Source organism: Onychomys torridus, chromosome 15 (genome assembly GCF_903995425.1).
Source record: "Onychomys torridus chromosome 15, mOncTor1.1, whole genome shotgun sequence".
In the NCBI taxonomy this organism is placed as follows: Eukaryota; Metazoa; Chordata; class Mammalia; order Rodentia; family Cricetidae; genus Onychomys; species Onychomys torridus.
In genome coordinates this window covers 49,838,692-49,857,277 of record NC_050457.1, presented here as the reverse complement: position 1 = coordinate 49,857,277, position 18,586 = coordinate 49,838,692, and the positions used below count along the sequence as shown (strand labels likewise).

General features: G+C 42.5%; 1 protein-coding gene across 1 annotated transcript in view; it reads left to right on the top strand.

The window, feature by feature from the left end:
• Positions 1-6,131: 6,131 nt before the first annotated feature.
• Ttc23l (tetratricopeptide repeat domain 23 like) overlaps positions 6,132-18,586 on the top strand; it is a 60,796-nt gene continuing 48,341 nt past the window's right edge. The window contains exons 1-4 of the mRNA XM_036207354.1: positions 6,132-6,154; positions 7,146-7,217; positions 11,419-11,602; positions 15,588-15,711. Coding sequence (XP_036063247.1) covers positions 7,150-7,217; positions 11,419-11,602; positions 15,588-15,711 — 376 coding nt within the window. The 5' untranslated portion in view covers positions 6,132-6,154; positions 7,146-7,149. The remainder of the gene's footprint in view (positions 6,155-7,145; positions 7,218-11,418; positions 11,603-15,587; positions 15,712-18,586) is intronic.

The following is an 18,586-nucleotide window of genomic DNA, read 5'->3' as shown; positions in this document are numbered from 1 at the left end:
TTTTCCCTTCTTGCCCCCAGCCCTTAGCTATCCTCTCCAGAAACCACAGCTATTAAATGGGTCACCTGAGACAGTCTTAGGTAGGAATTCATTGTAATGTGGAGACTCTTTTTAACTGCAGGACAGTATTTCATAGTACTACAATTTAATTAACTTGTTCCTTGTTGATAAGTCTTTCATCTGTAAATACTTCGTGGTTTAAAAAAATAGTGTTTTAACAGCTAAGCTATGTGAGGACTTTTCAAGTAATTTTCAAATTGACCATTTTTACACTAGCCTCATGATTCAGGCAATAAGGAGAATAAAGTATTGTTGACATCATCATATTAGTGAGAAGGAATAGTCTTGTCTTTCACAGTGGATGAATCATAGAATATTTGTTGTTATATAAACTTTGTTAAGACAGGCTCCAGAGTCCTCAATAACTAAACCCACTCATCCTAAGATAAACACAATACACTGTCGGGGAGAATGCCCCCCAAACATGTTGAAGCACAGCTTTTTTGCGTTGTGACAACTCTGGAATGCTGGGTGCTGACAGTAGCAGAAACACTGTCCAACAACGATGGAGGTGATACTTTCTGAGCAAAGTTACAAAGCAGACTACGTACAAGACAAAGAGCTGGAAAGGGCAGCAGACTGGAGAAGCAGGAGATTGCTGCCCAGCAGCTCAGGGCTGAGAACTATTCAGCATTATGGGAGGACATGGAAGACTGGAGGGGGAAAAAAGAGAACAAGATGAGCTCTTATAATGGTCCCCACAAATGGTCTTTGAAAACAGCTAAGGAATATGGGTTCCAGGCTATGGAAAGACTTCCACAAGGACTTATGTCCCGAGAGATGGGTGTGAGTAGGAATGTAGAGAGATTACTTCACTTTTACTATGAACCAGGCCCTTAAAGAGGCAGAAAATGCAGTTAAGAATTTGCTGTGTACCAGATTGTACCAGATGTGCAGGGAAGAGTAAAGAGCAGGCCATAGCCAGAAACTAACAGCTAGAAAAGGTGGGTAGTAAGGGCTCCCTATGTGTTACCTCCAGAAGTTTTGGGAGCTGTGCATTTAAGTCAAACACTCTGGTAGGCAGAGTAAGTTTTCTCTTCCCAAGAAGTTTATTTCAACAAGCAAACTTTGGAACGTGTGCTGGTTTGAAAGAAAATGGCCCCCGTAGGGAGTGGCACTATTAGGAGGTGTGGCCTTGTTGGAGGAGTGTGTTACTGTGGGGTCGGGCTTTGAAGACTCCTATGCTCAAGCTACGCCAAGTGAAACAGTTCACTTCCTGTTGCCTGCGGATCAAAATGTAGAACTGTCAGCTACCTCTTCAGCACCATGTCTGCCTGCAAGCTGCTGCCTTGCTACCTGCAATGATGATAATGGACGAAACATTGGAAACTGTAAGCCAGCCCCAATTAAATGTTTTCCTTTTATAAGAGTTGCTGTGGTCCTAGTGTCTCTTCACAGCAATAGAAATCCTAACTAAGACAGAACCTATATGAATAAGCTGTTATATACAGGGAAAGGGGTAATTCAAATTGCTGATTAGTTGACCTAAAGATTGTCCTGGATGATCATTAGAATGGGCCTACACTAACGCCAGAACCTCTAGAAGTATTTTGATTGCATTTATTTGTGTTTGAGTATGTGTACAGACATGTGTGAGCATGTGTGCCATAGTGTAACATGTGGAAGTCAGTGCACAATTTGTGTCCTCTGTTTTCTGTCCTCTCCTTTGATCACGTTGGTCCTTAGGACTGAACTCATGTTGTCAGGCTTGGCAGCAAGCACCTTTACCCTGTGAGCTACATTATGCCAGCTCAACAGGCGTTCTTTAGAGTCTTCTGTTTTCCTGGTGCTGGCAAAAATGCGATCAGCTGGCTTCCTGCTTCTGCCACCTGTTGCCATTGCCTTGCCCATCACTGTGGACTCTAATCCTCTGGAACTCTAAGCCAACGTCAACTCTTCCATTAGTTACTGTTTTGTCACAACTACAAAAAGTAACTAAACATAGGAGAATATTCCATTCATGTTAATTTGCTCACTTCTTGGAGGTCTGTTTAGATACGATCTTGTCAGAGAAGCCCTACTCTACTACACTGTACAAGTTAGAATCACGCTTTCCACGTTAGGTTCCTCACCTGCCTTCGGTCCTTTCTGTCACTTGCCTGTGAAATGACTCAGTCAGCTGAGCGAATGCTTGAGTGAGTCTTCCAATCCTGCCTGCCCTCTAGAAGGGGGCTTAGCCTTTTGACAAGGGGCCTTTTCACCAGTAATTCATATAATGTTGCTTTATACTACCTAAATTATGTGACTCCTTTTCTACTTTTCAGAAACACTATCATTCACAGCAGCCATACCTTTTTGTTTGTTTGTTTCATTTCCTGAGTTCCAGGAAACCAAATATTTGATATTCAGCTTTGCTTCCAGTTATGGTCTCAATCTTAAGTTTCCCCCCAAGGCCTCATTTATTAAAGGCTTGATATGCAGCTGATGGCAATACAGGGAGGTGGTAGCAGCCTCAGGCAATAGGGTCTAGCTGAAGGAAGTGGGTCCTTTGGAGCATGCTCTTCAAGATATACTAGGATTCATATTGGATCTCATTTCCCCTCCCTCTTTCCCTCTCCTTCTCCTCTCTCCTCTCTCTCTACTTATTTGCCATAGGGAAAACACTTCACCTGCCAAATGTTCCATGCCATGAGCTTCTGCTTTGCCACAGACCCCAAAACGACTAGACCAAGGAAATAGGAACTGAACCAAATCTTTCAAACTTATTTTCTCAGTTATTTTGTCACAAAAACAAAATACGGACTTGTAACACAAATCTTAAAAGGTCTTATTAATAAAAACAAGCCTGGAGCCAGGTATTGGGGTGAATGCTGAAAGATCAGAGAAGCAGAATAAGCCACAGCTTCCTCACCTCGCCAATTTTTCAGCTGATCCTGTTTCCTCAGACTGGAAGCTTCTGTGTCCTCATCCAAATGGATCTCAGTTGAATTGCTGCTCAAAAGCCTAAAATCTTAACCAGCCCCAGTTCCTGGTCCTCATGCCTTAAATGCCTTTCTGCTGTCTGCCATCACTTCCTGGGATTAAAGGCATGTGAGTCACCATGCTTGGCTGTTTCCAGTATGACTTTGAACTCACAGAGATCCAGAACTCACAGCATCCTTTGGAATGCTAGGATTAAAGGCGTGTGCTACCACTGCCCAACCTCTTATATTTAATATTGTAGCTGTTCTGTCCTCTGACCCCAGATAAGTTTATTGGAGTGCACAATATTTTGGGGAACACAATATCACCACACAGACTGACACATTCTGTCAGGGATTCACATAACAGGCATCTGGTATGTACATGGATATTCAGTAGATATGTATGTTGAGGCAGCTGGATAGATCCATAGTCTAGGGAAGCGCTGTGATGAGATTGTGGGGCAGGATAAATGTGGAAGCTCTGAGTGAACTAGGAGTAGTGGTTTGAATAAGAATGGCTCCCCTGAGCTCATATATTTGAATGAATGGCTAGCAGGGAGTGGTACCATTTGAAAGGATTAAGAGATGTGCCCTATTGGAGGAAGTGTGTCACTATTGATGGATTTTGAGGTTTCAAGAGCCCAAGCCAGGCCTGGTCTCTCTCTTCCTGCTCCTGAGGATCCAGATGTAGAACGCTCAGCCACTTCTCCAGCACGTGTCTGCCCGCATACCACTATGCTCCCCACCATGGTAACAATGGGCTAAACCCCTGGAAGTGTAAGCAAGCCTCAATGCCATGCTTCCCTTTATAAGAGTTGCCGAGGTCATGGTGTCTCGTCACAGCAATAGAGCACTGACCAGGACAGAAGACATCAGGACTAATGGTTAGCTTTTTGTTGCTGTAAGAAGCAACATAACCAAAAGCATCTTGGGGAGGAAACAGTCCATCAACCAGGGCAGGAAACTGAAGCAGAAACCATGGAGGAATGCTGCTTATTGGCTTGCTCCCAAGCTCATGTCCAGCTACATTTGTTATGTTGCCCAGGCCCATCTGCCCAGGGATGGTACCACCCATACATACCTGGTTAGGCCCTCCCACATCAATTAGCAATTGAGAAAGTGCTCCACAGGCCAATCTCATGGAGACAATCCTTGGATTGCAACTTCTTGACATAACTGGGCAGTGTTGAACCGACAGCTGAATCTAACTAGGAGAACATCTAATTCTGTCCAGAGAGGGGGAAAAAAAAAACTTGCAAAAATATTTGTTTGCATTTTCTTGTTCTTATATTTCATAGATTCTAGGATTGGAATCCTTTGAAGGTAATCATATTAGATTTGGGTCGTAAAAGCTCCAAGAGCCCTCTACATATGCTTTCTTTTCTCTACAAAGTCTCTACACATGCTTTCTCTCTAGCTTTCTTTCTTTTTCCTTTCCTTATTGGAGACCAGGTCTTACAATGTCCCCCTGGCTAATGTGACACTTGCCGTGTAGCCCAAGCTGTCCTCAAATTTTGCTTCAATCCTGCTTCTCCCTCTGAAGTTCTGAGAGTGTTGGCGTCTACCTTGGGACTAAGGGAGAGAACGTGAGTGGGCATACAAGAACTGACTATGGAGACTAATGACACTCCAGAGTTAGCAAAGACACCTAAGTCGCACATTAGTACTAAAATTCACATTGGAGGGACAGGGTTAAGATGGCATGGGAAGAACAAGTGTCAGAGATTTGGAACGCTGAGGCTGAAAGGTTGTCTGCGTTTGCCTTATAACTTTAAAGATGAGATCAGCTTGCTTTCTGCTCAGGGCTAATTAAGTGGAGGTAGAATCTGTGTCAGCTTTAGGAAGGGGGATCCAGCGTCAATTCTGCAATTCTGCTACCACACTAACATGATTGGGCTTAGCAACATTTTTTTTTTTTTTTTTTTAGTATCCTAAAAACACTAAAACATTCCGATTTGACGGTGCCCAACTTTATTAGGGGAAATAAGTATTAGATTCTTCCTTTTAATCCCCATAAATGTCAAATATCAGCCATGAGGCCATAAAAATCCTCACAGAATTCTAGAACCAGAGAAGTTTTAGAGAGCAAGGGGTACATACATAGACACTTAAAGTATAGTCAAGAAAATTGATACCCACAGGGCGTCACACCAAGCCAGAGTCAAAAGTGCAACCCTGACATCTTGAAACCAAGTTTATCACTCTATTGTTTCATGCTGAAGGTTCTCTTAGGAACCAGAGAACAGGCACAGTGGGATCTTTCTAAATTTTTGGCTCAGGAGCTTGAGGGTACAGATTTAAACTTTGTGTTTACAGACCATCTAGCTTTTATTACCTGTGAAAGAAAGCTCATTTAAATCCCCCAACTTTGAAAGGACTTTCTTGACATTCTAAGAATCCGTGCTCTTTTTCTATCCAGCCTTTCTTTTTGAAACAGGAGGAACTTACCTGTTCAGCTGTCAAGGCCTCAGTGCATGGTAGGGTTCATTATATCACTTTCAAACATGCTCATCTTTGTAGTACCACTGTATGCTTTGTGGCCTCGTGGGATGAAGCTGCATGATTTAGGGCTATACGGTGTTTGCCGAACGTGTCTTCTTCCCTGTAATGTAACTATTTGACAGCTACAGGGCTATTCCTAAATCCTTACTTCCTGAACTGTTTTCTTCAACAAGCCTGACTCCAACCTTAGGCAGAGAGGTAACACCCACGATCCAAACACCGCCAGTAGCTACAGGGAGTCTAGAGACCCAGAACACCAGAGACCAGAGTTTGGGGCACTTCAGGAAAAGGCTGGACTGACTAGCCAAGCAAGGATCATAGCTGAAAATGCCCGTAGACTTAGCAGTTTTAAAACTATCAGGCTCCTGAGCCCTGGAGAGCCTTCCTTTCTTCCATGGGATTTATCCTCTCTTCCTTCGTCTTCGAGAAGTGCGAAGGCACCACAGGACCGTTCACAGCAGCAAGGCTTCACTCCAGAGTGACCCTGGAAAGGTAGCCTGTGCTCTGGGAGCTGCAGGTCGGAAGTATAGCGCGTTGCCATGGCTCCTGGTGTCTTGGCTAAGACGGTGTCCGTCCCCATGACAACGCATTGTCTCCAAGTTCAGAAGCTTAGCTTCCGTGCTTCAGGACAGGGCCTGGCTGTCGGGGACACTGACAGGAGGCAGCAGAGATCCTAACTGCTTAGCCAGGTGAGGGAAGCCAGGAAGGCGTTTCCGGGTCGGGGGAGCCAAAGGTGCTCACCAGCTTCCTGTGCTGGGCGTCTGAACCTAGGCGGGAAAGATGGGGCCAAGCCCCCGAAAGGGTCCACGTCTAGGAAGCAACAGTGGAAAACCCACGGAGAAACAGCAAGAGATTTGTTCCAGGGGGAGCCAAGTGCCAAGTCCTAACTCAGGGCCCTGTGTAACTCCATGGGAAGAGCGTGTAGGATTGTTTAGAAAGGCGAGTTAGTTCTGCCCATCCCATGTTTGTGTAGTTGAGTGTTCTGGAGCCTGGGTCAAGGAAAGGGACAGCAGTATTCTTCAGGGAGCGATTTGGAGGATGTCAATATACAGTGAAGTGTGTGTGTGTGTGTGTGTGTGTGTGTGTGTGTGTGTGTGCGCGCGCGCGCGCGCATTTTAGGGTTAGGGATAGCCTTGAGAAATACACTTTTATCAACCACTCCCCCCACCCTCCCACGAGGTTCACTTTTGTCAACAGCTAACAGCAGCATCCTAAGTAGGCATGTGAGTTTTAGCCTCTTAAATAGAACTTTCTATTAAATAGTGGCATGGATCCTGGAAAGGGGAAGATTAACCAAAACACTTTAGGCTGTATTGATGAAAACTGATTACTTTTTGGTTTTGCTTTCCCTTAGCGCTGCCAAACAGTATTTGAGTTGAATAGGTCGTCAAGGTTACTGGATGACCCAGTAAATGTAAAAGATGTGTCATTTAGGAAATATTTTTAAAAGAACTTTGGAGGCATGATATAGAGTAGAAATTAGGACAAAGAAATGTAACTCTGATGAACACGTTCAATTTCGTTTTCTTTGGAGTTTCCAAATGTGGGTCTGCATAATCAATTTGTAGATTTGTATTTAGCAGTTTTAATTTAAAGTTAGTAGGGTCTAACTGAGGGAAAATAGAAGAAACATCCCAAGCACTTTCCCTGAAAGCTGACCTCTCTTGTGATTCTCGGTAGGAAGATGCAAGCCAACCCCATCCGCATTCCAACTGTTAGCAAGGACACCAGCTGGGATTTCTGCTTCCATCTGTAAGTACTGGCAGGACACTGACATGATGCTCACTCGCCAGAAAAAGCGGGCCTTTCCACTGTAAGGAGAGCCTGGGCGAAACTTTCCATAGAAGGGAAAGGTCCACAGCTGTGCCATATGTTAATAATGTTATGGAATAACATCCATTTGTGTCTACAACTTCTGAAAGATGGACAACAACTGTATTTTCCTAATTTATGAAAATGTTCAAATTTATACAAGTAAAGCAACATAATAACAACTCTACTAAACCTAGTGAGATAAACATAACAAAATCAGAGTAAGATTTCATGGGACAAAGAGGCAATGGAAAACTAAAGGCATTTTAAAATTATTTTTACTATTTTAAATTGTTTATGTGGGGTATGTGCATGAAAGAGGGGTGGGTATGTGCATGTGGGTGCTGATACATGTGGAAGCCAGAAGAAAGGGTATTGGGTACTCTGGTGCTAGAGTTACAGATAGTTGTAAACCACCTGACATGAGTGCTGGGAACTGAACTTGGGTCTTCTGGAAGAGCAGTAAGTTGTCCTAGCAATGGAGACATCTCTCCATTCCTACTAAGATCTTTCACATCCCAATAAGTAATCCTTATTGAGTAGATTCTGTGTGTCTGTCCTATCACGACTCTGTAGGGATGTGCTATCTGCACCATCGTTACTGCATTGTAAAGATGGTGATCATAAGTCAGAGAAGTTAGGCAGTTTGTCCAAAGTTGCACAGCTAGTTAGTGGTATTTAATCCAGCTTGTCTACTTTTCACCGTTGACCATTTCTCCATACGGCGATATCTTACTCTTGGAACTATTGGCATTTTGAGTTGGATAACTCTTTGGTAGGGAGATTTAGAAGCATGCCTTGCTTTTACCCACTATAGTCAAGTAGCACTGCCCCACATCCGAGCAAACAAAATATCTTCAGACATGGCCCCAGGGGGCAGAATCAGTCTTAGATGAAAACCACTGCTTTATTCCAGGGCCATTGTGTAGAAAAACAGCAGAAAAAATGGCTATCAGCCACTATGGCATTTAATTTTTTCTGCTAGCCATAACAAAAAGTAAGCAAAAGTAGGTATATTTAACTTTAATGCCATTTTATTTTAGTGTACTTAAAATATTATGTACAACTGCTAAATATTTTATACTAATTGCTAAATATTTTACACTATTTTTATAGCTAGTCATCAAAATTCAGTCTGTTTTCACACTTTTGGAAATATTTTAATTCTGACTAGTCATATTTTATGCTCATAATAGCCACTTGTGGCTAGTGGTTACCTTATTGAAGATTATATAATATACCATAAAATATAAGGTTAAATGTTATACAACTCTAAAAATGGACTTTAAATAAAAAAACAGCATTCCATATTTTTAATTCTGTATTTATCTCTGAGAGAGATGACTCAGCAGTTAAGAGCACACTCTATGCATCCAGAGGACTGGAGTTCAATTCCTAGCACCCACATGGCAGCTAATAATTGTCTGTAACTCCAGCTCCAGGGGATCCAAACCTTCTTTTGGCCTCCATAGGCACTGCACACACAAGGTGCACAGACATCCTTTACACTATATGAATATATGTCACTGTGACTGGTTTAATGAAGAAGCTGACTGGCCAATAGCTAGAAAGGATAAAGTTGGGGGAGAGCCAAACAGAAGACACTGGGAAGAAGAAAGGCAGAGTCAGAGGAGTCACCAGCCAGATGGGGAGCAATCAAGACATGCCAGAGAGGTAAATGCCACGATCCTTGGAGCAGCATATAGATGAATAGAAATGGGTTAATTTAAGTTGTAAGGGCTAATTAGCAATAAGCCTGAGCTATTGGCTGAGGATTTATAATTAATATTAAGACTCTAAGTGGTTATTCAAGAGTGGCTGCTGGCCCAGGAAAACTCCACCTGTACAAAACACCCACAATATAAAAGTAAATGAATCTTTTTAAAATGTAGAGTTCACAATATAGCATATTGGAAATACTCATTCTTTAAATATATTACCAATCAGGATTTAAATTTATTATTTCAACAGATGGAATGAGTCTCACAAGTCTAGGAAGGCCTCATTCACCTTGCTGATTCCTTTTATTCTGACTTTCTTGAGAGATCTCACTTGTCATTATGTAGTGTCTTAGTTAGGGTTTCTATTGCTGTGAAGAGACACCATGACCGTGGCAACTCTTAGAAAGGAAAACATTCATTGGGGCTGGCTTACAGTTCAGAGGTTCAGTCCATTATTGTCATGGTAGGAAGCATGGTGGCTTGCAGGCAGACATGGTGCTGGAGAAGGAGCTAAGAGCTGTACATCTTGATCTGCAGGCAAGGAGAAGGAGACCTCAAAGCCTGCCCTCACAATGACACACTTCCTCCAACAAGGCCACACCTAGATAAGAACCCAGTTTGTCACTTGCCTTCCAGGCAAATCCTATCACCAGGCTTGCTCTTGCTTTGCTAACAGCGTGCTCATCTGTGGGAAGGTCATTCTTCTGTGGCCTGAAGAAATGCTGCTCTATCCACATGATCTGGCATACCTGCTTGTCTTTGGGCATGTTATTTGGAAGACTACTCTGAGTGAATTTTATATAATTTTTCAAACTTGGTGTTAAAGATAACAGAACATTTATTTTCCCATCATACTTTTCTCAATTCTCCCATTGAAAAGAACAGCAAATATATATTGCCCAAGTAGTCAGTGTGAAAGGGCAGTTTTGTTGTTGTTGTTTTCAATAAGATCATCTTGCATACTGGCCTTGAACTCATAATTCTTGTGCTTGAGCCTCCTGGCATTACAGGCATAACCCACTATAACTGCTTAAGAAAGACAAACTTTATTTTTGAAAGTTTGCATTGGCTAGAATCCTAAAAAGCATAGTGAACACAAAGATGAGTCCTATGGGAGATATTTCTAATTAATTATCATTGTTCTTAAGATGTCGGAATTCTGTTTATTCCAGATGATTTTGATTCATTTTTCTGGTGATATTAGGATATGTTTGTCTCTTTTCTCTATGAATACACTTCCAGTTACCTCTTTCACAATTGCTATCAACCTTGAAGTTAGAAATTTATTTATATTGTATGTTAATGGATGTATGGTATGTGGGGGGAGAATTCTCAACTTGGTTCTTTCTTACAAAATTGGTTTCTAACACAACAAAGGAAGTAATGCACTTGACCTAGCATGTGGGTTTTCCTTGCCAAAAGCTGCATTCTCTTTGGTGAATCACAAATTACACATTGAAGATTTTGAGATTTATGAAAGAGGACCTGTGAAGTTAGTCTATCCTCAAAACGTTATTCCCTATCCCCTATTTCATTGTATCCACTCCTTTGCCTGGCTTGGATCTAAATTTTATGGTCTTCAAGATCTTCTAACTCAACACTCTCATTTTGTAGGAAGAAGCCGAGTCATGGGGCTAATAATAAGAATAATAGCAAGCATTCAGGAAGCACTTGCAAGATGCTGCTCACTGTACACAGTGGCTCATGAGGATGACCTCCTTTAGCCCTAATTGAGTTAGGCAGGCATTCACATTAACTTGCCTTTATGGAGAAGTCATTTAAATACCACTTATTTAGGGTTTCATGGTTTGCAGGCAGAGGAGCTGTGACTCTACTGCAGTATGACAAGTTTACCAGATGTTTTCTTCAAGCTAATGAATTGCTTCGTAGATGCTAGGTCCTTAGAGTAGTGTGAGTTTACTGTATATCTTTATTTCAAATTGAATTTAGAAAGTGTGGTGGTTTGAATAGGAATGGCCCCCATAAACTCTTGTGTTTGAATGCTTAGCCCATTGGAAGTGGCACTATTAGGAGGTTTTGGCCTTGTCGGGGTGGGTGTGGCCTTGCCGGAGGAAGTGTGTCACTTTGGAGGCAGGCTTTGAGGTCTTATAGGCCCAAGCTAGGCCTAGTGTGGCAGTCACTTCTGGTACCTACAGATCAAGACATAGAATTCTGAGCTCCTTCTTCAGGACCATATCTACCTGCATGCCACCATGACAATAATGGACTAAACCTCTGAAACTCTAAACCAACCCCTATTAAATGCTTTTCTTTATAAGAGTTGCCATGGTCATGGTGTCTCTTCACAGCAATAGAAACTCTAAGAGAAAGCAAGCTCATATCCTCCAGCTGAGGATACTTTATAGCCTTCTCTTTTGTCTTTTTCGAGAATCTTGATGCATGCCCTCTTATGCCCACAGGTCACAGCAAACCAGGAACCCAGCAGAACCCACTGATGACTTGTTTGCTATTTGTCAGTGTAGAGAGACTGAAGAAGACACTACAGTCCAGGAAGAAGGAACGACTGCTAACTCTATGTCTCTTCCAAAACAGCAATTAGCTCAGTCCCAGGAGAAAGTCGGTCAGCTCGTTAGGGAAAAAATGGTAAAGCAAACAAAATGTTTACTGGGTCTGGGTTGCCATTTAAAAGTGTGTGCACAATATGAGATAGTCTGCCTTGACTGAAGAATGCAGCACATGAGGAATCCATTGTGTGTTGTAACATGAAGATAATATTACAGAGCATAGTTGGGGAGCCAGCCTACTGTCCAGTTCTCTGTCCGTGTTGGTGTCTGTTCCTCACAAGAGGGCTCATGCTTTTAACTTTTAACCAAGCTTATAACTAAAAAAATATCAGTGTTTGCCACATCCAGTTGCTCTTTGGTTAGCCTGACCTGAAAAAGTCTCTTCTCCCTTATAGCAAGGTTTCAAGATGATCCTTGGGTAAGAAGAGGCTCAGGATGGTAAAGCAGGAGGTCAGGGACAGCAGTAGTCAAGCAGACAGGTGATATAGGAAGGATGTCATGGCCACAGTAGACTCAGCCATAAACCAAAGGGCAGAAAGCAGCAGAGGTGAGCATCCATGAAGGTGCATGCATTTCTAAAGCTGAGTCAGGGACTTGGGAATTCTGATTTCTGAACAGGTGTATAAACAAGAGTTCAAAATCTAGGATCTTGAGATAGCAACATGTTGACTTTCCTTATTAGGACACAGCCACCAGCCTGCTCTCAGATTCTGATTTATCAACAGAGGGGTTCATACAGTGATTCTGGCCATTCACGGTCAAAAGATGATTCTAAAGCATCTGTGAGGAAAACAGGAAGAGGGCTCAGGGAAGGCTGAGAAGGACCTTTGCGGCAACCGATGTTGATATCTCTCAAATGGATGTCTGCAAATCTACCTTTGCAAGCTGGTCAGAGAACTTCAGGGGACACTGTCACAACCTGGATCTTCTTCAGTTTACACATGCATTCTGGAAATATCATTCTATAAGCAAAAAAGGTACCATCTTCCACACAGTGAGAGTGTGCTTCTTTGCTTATATTGCTTCAATAAGCACCATGACCAAAAGCAACTTGGAGAGGAAAGGGTTTATTTGCCTTACACTTGCAGGCAACAGTCCATCACTGAGTGAAGTCAAGGCAGGAACTCATGCAGGGGCACAGGCAGGAACCATGGAGAAAAGACACTTTCTCGCTTGCCCTTTCTGGCTCATGCTCAGTTAGCTTTCTTATAAAGCCCAGACCCACCTACTTATGACTTTTCTGCCTACAGAAAAGGGTCAGAGCCCTCCTCCACCAATCAGCAGTCAAGAAAATGCTCCGTAGACATGCACAAGAGGCCAGCCTCATCTGAGCAGTTCCTCACTCGAGAGTCATTCTTCTTGGGTGACTCTAGGCTTGTGTCAAGTTGACAATAGACTAACCCATTCTAGTTGTGTCTTCTTCCCTAGGACAAGGAGTGTAGGAGGGGTACATACTGTTAAGGGCCAGCCAGTCTGACTCAGAGCTCTGGACTCCTCCTTCTGACAGTTTTCCTGGTACTTTGTTATATACTCAAAACAGAACTTAATGTTTGCTATGGTTAGCCTATGATGAACTCTCTAAAATACTGACTGGATATTTTTTAAGCCTTGGGAAATGCGGGGCTTGCATCATAAGAAGGAGGTGGAGTACCTGGCTAAGGTAGGAAATGTAGGAGTTGGGAGGACGTAGTCTGTGGACCCATATGAAGTGTTACTGTATTTTAAGTGGGATATAATTAGATGACTTAACAAATTTGGATCATGTGAACATGAACTAATTTTCTTCTTTCAATAACTCTTTGAGGTAGGTGGTTCAGGCTTCCAAATTTCAGGAAGGAAAGGCTGGGGTTTGGGTTTTGGTCCCCAAAACAAAGTAGCCAGCAAACATCACAGCAGGGCTGGAACTTCAGCTTTTGATTTCTTAAAGTGCTATTTTCACTTGACCTGGAAATTGACATCTGGAGTTGATGACCACTGTCTATGTAAAGTCACTGAAATGCATGACAACACAAATGTGCAGTTTGTGATTTTCTAGAGCTCTCTGGGAAGCTCTTTCCATACTCTATCTTTAACCTTATCACAAGAGATGGTCCATTCATTGGATGCTGCAAATATACCTCCTCTGTGCACAGTCCTATAACAATGATTGAGAGGGATAACCCCTCCCTTCTGGTTTCTTTTGAGACAGATTCTCACTCTGGAGCTCTGGCTGTCCTGGCACTCACTATGTAAACCAGGCTGGCCCCTAACTCACAGACATCTACCCACCTCAGCCTCCTGAGTGCTGAGATTAAAGGTGTGAGTTATCACACTCAGCAGGAATAAACTTCTTAAGGAAGTTATAGTCTATTTGGGAAGGCAGATAGCAAACAAATCAACAGCAATATCTGATGGGAGTACCATGCATAAAAAAGAAACCAGGTAAGGAATTGTGAGTGGCTGTTTCAGAAAGGTAGCCAAGACAGCCTCGGAGGTGAACAAAATCAAAGTGAGTGAGAGCACTCGAAAGAGCATCTCAGGCAGGGAAGCCCACAGTGGATGCTCACTTGCCAGATTCAGGGTCAGCTGGGCAATGTGTTTGTAGCAGTGAGACAAAGATGAGAACAGAGAGGGCTAGAAAACAGAGGAGGTGATCAGCACCAGGTCATACTGAGCAGAGCCATGCAGGCTATGGTAAAGACTTTGGATCTCATTAAAAATAAGAAGAATGATGGATATACACAGGCCAGTAACGTAATTTAATTATACTTTTAAAAGATTGTTGCCACATGAAATGTTTAAAAGCATTTAAGCTTATAGTAACTATAATAAACTACTTGCTCGCCATTGGAGGATGCTCATGAATTAACTTGTTATTCTGAAAGTGGGTAGGCCAAGAGAAAGAATGATCGAGTATCCTGCCCTTTCATTACAAACTGTACCAGTACACTGGGTAGCCAAAAAAGTAGATGGCAGAACTTTCTGGCTTTAATGTATTTAATGGTGATTGTGTGTGTATGTGCACACAAGCATGCATCACAGTGCATACAGAGACCAGAGGACAACTTTGTAAAATCAGTTCTCTTTCTACCTTTACATGGGATACAGGGATTGAACCTTAGATCACCAGGCTTGCAGTTTTAAAAGGCAGCTAGTGCCTTAATCAACTCAGCCACCTCATCAGCCCTGAGGAATTTCATTTCAGAGAAGTATTCCAGCTAACATATGAGGGAGCAATGACAGAGAATGTGTGCTAGCATCAGGAAACAAGACAAGCAAATAGTAACTTCTGATAGAAGAGCATACTGTACTTACAAAGTAGTTGTGCTTAGAAGTTTTTGTTTGCTTGCTTTTTTTTTTTTTTTTTTTTTTAAGGAAACCTGGTCATGGTGGCATTCAACACTCAAGAGGCAGAAGCAGAGGCAGGAGGATCATAAGTTTAAGGCCAGCCTGAGCTACATAGTAAGACTCTGTCTCAAAACACAAAACAACAAGAAAAATCCTCAAAAAATGTCAAAATATGGGGTTTATGACACCATTTGATATTAAAAATTACTGCTATTGTTTTGGTGGTAATGATTTTTGTGGTTGCTTTTAATCTCATATCTTTTAGAGCTACCCGTGAGGTATTAGTAGATGAAATAATATAGATTTCTTTCAAAGTAATAGGTGAAGTCATGGAGCACATGCTTGAGTAGGAGTGGCAATGATGATAAACAGGAAACCAATGAAGCCACGCGACCACTTTCGATATGCTATGAAAGTTTCCCATGATGAAGTGCTCTGGAAAAGCTCTTTGGCTATTAGATAGAAGGCGGAGTGGGGAGGAGAAGAGCAGCACAAATTAGGAGGGTGTACAGTCCAGCCGCATTGATGGCGGTGCGCGAGAGTGAGGAACTCAAGGTGGAAATGAGAAGGGCTTGGTTTTAGGATGTATGGATAAGGTGGAGCCAACCAGACTCAGTGTGATGAGAAATAATCACCCGACCTCCCTCCAAAAGATGCCAGGCCAGTGCAGTCCTAACCTCTAGTGAAGGACCCAAGACTTTCTTCCTTCCCTAAAATGACTTTTTTCCTCTCTGCAGAATACCAAAGCAAACAAGGAGCTGATTCGGTGTTTCATCCTTTCTCGGATTATTTTTGGGGAAGAACACTGGAAATGTGCACAGGCTTTAGCTAACCTGGCTTATGGTTACCTGACACTAAGAGGTACTTTTGTTTCCCCAGCCAGGTCTTGGTGGGCCAGCCTATGAGGCCAAAGTAAGCCATCCCTTGGGAGCTGAGATGACTGGGAGACCCCTACTTAGTTAGCTCCATGCCACAGTTCATCAAGAGAAGGGGGAGAGTCCATGGGGACAGGGGACAGTGTACCTTAGTAATAAAGATGATGTTGGTGGTGGTGACAGTAGTTATGGACTGTCCACTATGTGCCAAGGTAGTGGTTTTTAGTCTTCATAAATCCCTCAAAGGGCTACAAGTGTTAGCTTGTGGAGAAGACACTGAGGCAAAGTGAGAAGGAACAGGGCAATAGGAAGCTAATATTCTGAAGAAAACACTCAGCTCTCGGGGAAGGCCGACCCAGTAGTTTTCTGGTACAGGGGTACAAGCTGGAATCTGTAGTTGGTTGTTTTTACTCTTTGCTCTTTGGGGCCCACCACCCAGCTCCCAAATAAATCATACACATAAGCTTATTCTTTCTTGTAAATGCCCAGACTTAGATTGGCTTATTTCTAGCCATCTTTTCTTAACTTAAATTATCCTATCTACCTTTTGCCTCTGGGATTTTACCTTTCTCTATTTCTGTATATCTTTTCTTTCCTTGTTATTCTATGTCTGACTGTGTGGCTGGGTGCCTGGCCCCTTCTTTTCTCGCTCCTTGGTCTCTCTTGCTCCCTGATCCCTCTTTTTCTCCTTCTATTTATTTTCTCTGCCTGCCAGCTCCTCCTATCTTTTCTCCTGCCTTGCTATTGGCAATTCAGATCTTTATTAGACCATCAGGTGTTTTAGACAGGCACAGTAATACAGCTTCACAGAGTTAAACAAATGCAACATAAAAGAATACAACACATCTTCACATCATTAAAACAAATGTTCCTCAGAATAAACAAATATAACACATCTTAAAGTAATATGCCATAATGGGAGTCCATTTGCTGAAACTGGAACCTGAGTAAAAGCTCAGAGTTCAGAACTTTTCAGTAAGGGCTCAATAAATATCTTCAACAGATTGAGGCATTTCTGGAACAAGGGTGAGTGGAAACTGAGAAGGGAGTATTCTATACAAAACTCCTTATAAATCAGAACATCATAGGCTTTCTTCAGACCCAAATGGTAAGTGTCCTTACTGAAGAACAAAACTTTACTCCCATGGTGCTTTTGGTCATGATGTTTATCCAGCAACAGAAAGCAAACTAGACTAGTTGGCAACTGAACAGTGGGTCTGCAGCTAGGAAAACATGAGTTGAAGTCATAGGTTTGGACAAGTTTGATCAAAAAAAAGTATGTAAAAAGAGGAGGAGGGATGGCAGAGGACATCAGAGCAGAAAGCGGGAATGTTAGGAATGGGCAGCAGGAGAGGAGACAGAAAAAAATGGAAGGGCTGTGTCATGGTTTAAGGGAGGACACAAGGTCTCCAAAAGAAGTGTGGTCTGGTCTCAGCAGTTGATAGTCAGAGGTCAAATAAGGTCAAGGCTGGTGACCCAGTAGAGTTGGCAGTTCGGTCCCTGGAGAATGTTTTAGTTAGATATAAGTACCTAGACTTGAAACATGAGTCCCTCATCCCCAACCTAGGGTCTTCTAGGCTACACTAATTACGGCCTTTCTTGGAGAATAGCTCCATGCCTCAGAGTTCAGTTATAGTCTTTATCCAGTCTCCCCCAATTAATCCTTTCTAGTGTTTGGCCCATGGACTAGAACAACAAGGCTTTCAATGCCATAGACGTTTGAGAGGGATAAAGGACTCTCTGAGTTCTACTTACTTCTGTTGCTATTAATCCTGTAACTGCTTTGAAAATAGACAGAGGGACAGAATATATGAACCAGCCTGCTGTGGGGAAGGAGGGAACATTCTTGTGTGTCTTCATGCCTGGTTGCACATGTGCATGTCTTAGAGACATCAGACCTGCTTTCTTCATTTCCCTTTGGGTTCTTTCCCACATTGGAACATGGGTATCAAGCCCAAAGGCTGATTTTTCTTAATAAGCAGTCCTTCCGTAACCATTTTATGATGAATTTATATGTGCAAAAGAAACATTGGGAAGAGCATACTGGGACTATAATGTACAGGCACCCTCAAAGAACTTAGAACCTCTTGTGTGAAGTGAGCTACCTGGAGACCTATGATAGCATGTGTTTAAGGTCAGAGTTCTGTAACTGATTTAAATAAATGCCCTTGGAAAGGTTGGTAGATGGTGTGTGTGTGTGTGTGTGTGTGTGTGTGTGTGTGTGTGTGTGTCCATGCACATTCAAGAAAGACTAAGAAAGTAATAGGATGTGGTTAGTGGAAGAAAACACGGTGTGGGAAGTAAGAGTCTAATGAAAGACAAGGGCAGAGGTAAAGGCTTAAGGGAGCTATGTGCAGTGTCTGTTTAGACAGCAGGGAGATACCCTATGTAGCCATGACTTGGACTAGGAAGAGGAACTTGGAAATGAGGCTGTGCTGGGCAGATAACAGCATGACTTTTAAACATTGCCAAGGGCCTTGAACTGATACAATAGGGAAGAAAGGCTGCTGAAGGTTTTCCAGCAGGCCGCTGAAAATATCAGAGTATCCCTTTAGCAAAACCAATCTCTCAATGATAGTTGAATGGAAGCAACTGAGTAATCTGGATCTAGTCCTAAAGCCAAACCTAAATAAATAAGTAAAAAAGTAAGGATTCAGGGGTCTATGAAGAAAAGACCATTTTAAAACCAAGTCTCACTTCCAGGAATCTTTCCTAAATACACACTTACAACATATGGATTAAGCTATTTTTTGAAGATTGGTTATGGTACCGAAAGATTAAACACAACAAAGAATCTGTCGATGGAGAGCGAGCACACATACACAAAGGGGGAAGGACTTGTTGAGGAGCATGAAGGACCT